This window comes from Carassius auratus, chromosome 46, assembly GCF_003368295.1.
Source record: "Carassius auratus strain Wakin chromosome 46, ASM336829v1, whole genome shotgun sequence".
Lineage (NCBI taxonomy): Eukaryota > Metazoa > Chordata > Actinopteri > Cypriniformes > Cyprinidae > Carassius > Carassius auratus.
In genome coordinates, this window is record NC_039288.1 from 17,597,227 (window position 1) to 17,601,652 (window position 4,426).

Below are 4,426 nucleotides of genomic sequence, written 5' to 3' on the forward strand. Positions count from 1 at the left end.
CCACAACCTCCTCAATTGATCGTATGAAGCATTTATATTGCAAAGGCTCTACATCAAAGTATACAATATCTCTGTGAGGAAGTAATGAAATATTGTGCTGTTGTACCAACATAGTAGTGATTTCATTTTGTTTTTCCATAAGACGCAATATATTTCCTTGTTCTCCATCAGTTGGCGGTCTTAAAACAGGTGCATCGCTATTATGGTTACGGGGGAGCTGTGCATTAACTGATGCAGTTGACTGTAAGCACAGAGTGAAGTTGAGAATAACTCCTTATTTCTTGCACCTCTTGTCGAATTGTTAACAGGCAATGACTTTAACTCAACATGGGTGTCAACTTGAACTGATTCAGCTTCTATTGAATTGGAGATCATTCCATCATTTTCCTTTCTTGATCTTCTTACTTCCAAATGTGAACTTTGTTCTGATGCAGAAGACCTGTACACATTAACTTTAGCCATAAACACAGCTATTTTAGTTTGAAGATCAAATTTTTCCTTCTTTTATCTTAAGTGCTCCTCTTCCTCTTCCACAACATGCTTCTGTTGCAGCATTTGCTGACTAGCTAATAAAGCTATTTTCATTTCAGCTTCAGCTTGAAGATGAGCAGATGATGTAGATGATCTACTAGAGCGTGAACCTGAAGAAGAGCTCCTTTTACCAGATTTTTTACTGTATACATTTGAGATAATATCAGTTGGCTTGATGTCGTCCGCAAAGTCATCGCAAGGCAATGCATTACATTCCTTACTTTGATTCAGAATCCTTTGTGGATTTGCACAAACCGAGGATGTAACAGCAGGCAATTGATCACTTAAAGATGGATTTTCAACAGTCAAAGTCTTTTTCTGTGTTGCATCTATAGTTTACTGAGGTGACACCAAACATTCGTTACTCTGTTCAGACACTGCTGCTTTTCTTAACACACTTACACTTTCTTAAAACTTACACTGAGTTTTCTTAAAGAATGCAAGATCATGCAACCATTTCTCCACATCTTCAATACCTTTGTTGAATCGTAAAATTGAGCCAGACCATTCATTTAGTTTTGTTTGTTCCTCAGCGGGAAGTTAAGGAATCACACTATCATACAACAAAGTGACATCATCTCTCAAAAGCTTCAGTGCTTCAAATAAAGAATAAACCTTTGATGAATTTTCATCATCTTGCATAAGTACTTTCATTGAAGCAAACATATTTTTGGATTTGATTCACTTTGGATTTGCGGTCCCTTTGTAACTGTTCAATCTTCAACTCCCAAGCCTTTGCTGTGAGCTTACACTCCCTTTTGCTCTCCATAACCTCATCAGCCTCATCTTCATCCAGTTTTTTCCATCAAACTTCAGCGGCACATACAATTTCACAATAATCCATTTAAATCACATGCAATAAACTGCACATATCCCAGCACTGCATATAACACACTCCAAACTCTGCATGTCTGATAGACCTCAAATGATCCGAACATAAGCAGCACTAGACAGCTAGCACAACCAACATAGCGTCTCCAATAGACAAGCCAGCAAGCAGATAAATAATAATCTGATTCACATACGAGTCCAAGTGCTGTCTCATATCCGTTGCCCTTTTAGAATCTACAACCGCGTTCCAATGCAGTGCATGAATGGAATATCTTTAAACAAGCGCCGTTTTTTGTTGACTAATGTTTGCGGTATCCAATCGCCACATAGAGGCTAGCTAGTGGGTTTGTCACTCGTTCACACTCGGTTATTCTCATCAAAGGAAAACTGGTGATCTTAACGTGCTTTTGATTGTATTAAATCATATATTACATGATCAGACCAATGCGATACGGTCAACAGAATGTTGGCTCCCGCTCCTTGCCCTTTCCAACCTGCCAAACAACGGAAGTGATCACCTGTGCCCACATGACCGTGAATAGCCAATAAAAAATAGGTTTGTTTGAGATGCGCCTTGCCTTGCCTGAAATGTAGGTAAGAGTCGGCGGCTGTAGTAAGGGGAGGGATCAAAAAAGACCTTTAAAGTCGGATACTTCCTGAATCTCACTGTTTTGTCGCCTGCAGACGTCAGCAATGGAGGAGATCACGTTCGCGAACTTTGAGAGTTCAAAGCAAGAGCTTGTGGGACACTGTGTGTTTTTACTATAGTCAGTATGACAGAAAACAAAGGATGGGGAGTGAAAAATCCTCTTGAGGAAAATGTGATATGAATCTTAAAATATATAATTGTTTGTCCTGGTAAAATGTATTTTTCTCTTTAATTGGTTGAGCAACATAATTTACGTGAAAGAAAGTGGAAGATTAAAAATAAAGCAGCTACCAACCTATACATCATATTTAAATCAATACTGATACAAAATACAACAATGCAAATGCATACTGTATTGGTAAAAAACAAAACATTTCATTATTATAAAAATGACTGATTCATTGGATTTTTATATAGCAATGTAGGACATACAGAGTGTAGTCTGACGCATAAGTTGATTAAATCAGTAGTTTTATTTTAAACAAAGAAAATATATTTGTGTAGAGCACAATGAGAAAGATGACTGAAGACACTGTGTATACCAACAACACATCATAACATGAGGCTCAAGTAGACTTGAGTTACAGATTTATCACCTTTTCCCTCTTCACCTCAAGAGTATAAATACATATTAAAGGGACATCAGATGCAAAATTCATATAAATGTATCTTAGCAGTGTGTGGACACAACCACTGAAAACAATGAAGTACTGACACGAAGCTCAGGCTTGCAGTGTGAAACTGGCATAGTCTTCATTTTCTCCAGACAGACCCTAAAAGACCCTGAATAATCATACTAACTTGGGAATCTGATGTCCCCTATAAAAATATTTTCTGCAGCTGCAGAATGTGAAGATCTGCTGGATTCAGTGCAGCAGGATGAAGGAGAGCAGAGAACAGCAGAGGAACAGGAAGCTCTGAGTGACACCATTAGCACTGTTACACAGGTTCCCCTCACAACACGAGAAACTTCCCGAACCAAGCAGTTGTGGGACATCACAAAGAGATTTAGAGACACAGCCTTTTATAACCTGTGACTGGACTGGAAGAAAAAAGTTAAGAGTCAGAGACAAGTTGGCCACTGGTATACATGATCTGTATCAAATGCTAAGACATAAAAAAAAGAAAGATAATGATGCAGCTTTCTTTTCCAGATTCTCACATGTTGTATTAAAGCAGCGGTCTTCAGTCCCTGAACAGCTCACTGTGTTTGAGCAGGTATTCCCATCACAATAGTAACATTTCTTTCCATTGGGAGCACTAGTGGGATCTACAGGAGGGAAAATAGATTTGCTTTCTTTACATGGTCCTGATCTTACTGTGCACACAACATTACAGGTGCTCATTGGACCAAACATAAAACATGTTGTCTTCCTGATCTTTTTTGTTTCGGCTAAAGTCGCTTCTATAAACCGCTCTATTACATTAAAGTACAATACCTGGAGCATCTTGGTTGTTACAGAGAGCAGTGTTACAGCACTTAGCAGAGCCTCTTCCAATGCCGAGGTTGATGGATCCACTTGGACAGACAGATGGAGCACAACTTCTATACGTCAGTGTAGTACTGTTGACTGAAAACACACAAGTGATACAGGAATGAGCAGCTCGACTGAACAATATTTTTGATGGCAAATTTATTTATAAATATGTTAAAACAGAAAGCATGTCCAAAAGTGTATCAAAAGTACAAATTTCCCAATATTAAATGATCTCTAATATTTATTAGAATCAGGTCCAAATGTTTAAGACAACTAGGGTTTTTTTATATTTTGCATTTTTCAAATTTCACACATTTTTAAATGTGAATTATCATAATTATTTCAGTAATCTATAGAACATTCTATGAGTGCAATTATAAATTCTGTCCAGAAAAGAAGTTATGTGTCAGTCAGTTCTAATAGTACCTTTCAATCCATCATAATGGACTTACCAGTAACTGCTGCGCTCAAGCAGTTGGGTAACCAAATGGAACACTGACTTGTCTGGGTACAAGATCCCGTCAGACTTGTGCAGTCATAACAGTTGAGAGAGTGTCCTTTAGTAATAAAAAAAGACAGAGGTGTTAAATGAGAATCATCTCATTTGTACCCAGTAACATTACAGAACCAATTTGTATTTCGTACCTGCAGTGAAAAGAATACACAGAAGAAAAAGTGAGATTTGCAGATCCATCTTTGATCAGGAGGTGAATGAGATAAGGTGTCCGTTCCTGTGCTCATTTTATAGCTCATCAGAATAGGTGGGGGGGGGGGGGGGGGGGCAGGAGAGATGAACATTGTCTCATTTTCACACGATAATATCATTTCAAACCTGTGTGACCTACATTCTTTTGTGTTCTGAACACTGAAAGACAAAAGGGATTCATAAAGGTCAAACTAGTTTAGTTTTTTTTTTCTTCACAAACTAGAGTTGAAT

At 38.0% G+C, this 4,426-nt stretch overlaps 1 protein-coding gene across 1 annotated transcript; it reads right to left on the bottom strand.

The window, feature by feature from the left end:
• Positions 1 to 2,498: 2,498 nt before the first annotated feature.
• Positions 2,499 to 4,225, bottom strand: LOC113063772 (urokinase plasminogen activator surface receptor-like). The gene is made up of 5 exons (XM_026234091.1): positions 4,135 to 4,225; positions 3,942 to 4,046; positions 3,451 to 3,582; positions 3,174 to 3,281; positions 2,499 to 3,053 (listed from the first exon to the last, which is right to left on the bottom strand). Exons 1-5 carry the CDS (start codon positions 4,181 to 4,183, stop codon positions 2,878 to 2,880), a joined length of 570 nt encoding a protein of 189 aa, XP_026089876.1. The 5' UTR covers positions 4,184 to 4,225; the 3' UTR covers positions 2,499 to 2,877.
• Between the last annotated feature and the right edge of the window lie 201 nt (positions 4,226 to 4,426).

Bases quoted from the DNA above. Each gene is read 5' to 3' on its own strand.
- LOC113063772 (XM_026234091.1), bottom strand. From the start codon at position 4,183: ATGGATCTGCAAATCTCACTTTTTCTTCTGTGTATTCTTTTCACTGCA. The intron at 3,282-3,450 runs GTATTGTACTTT...TCCCTCCTGTAG, and splicing joins TAACAACCAAGATGCTCCAG to ATCCCACTAGTGCTCCCAAT. The intron at 3,054-3,173 runs GTGAGAATCTGG...TTTTTCTTCCAG, and splicing joins CCGCTGCTTTAATACAACAT to TCCAGTCACAGGTTATAAAA.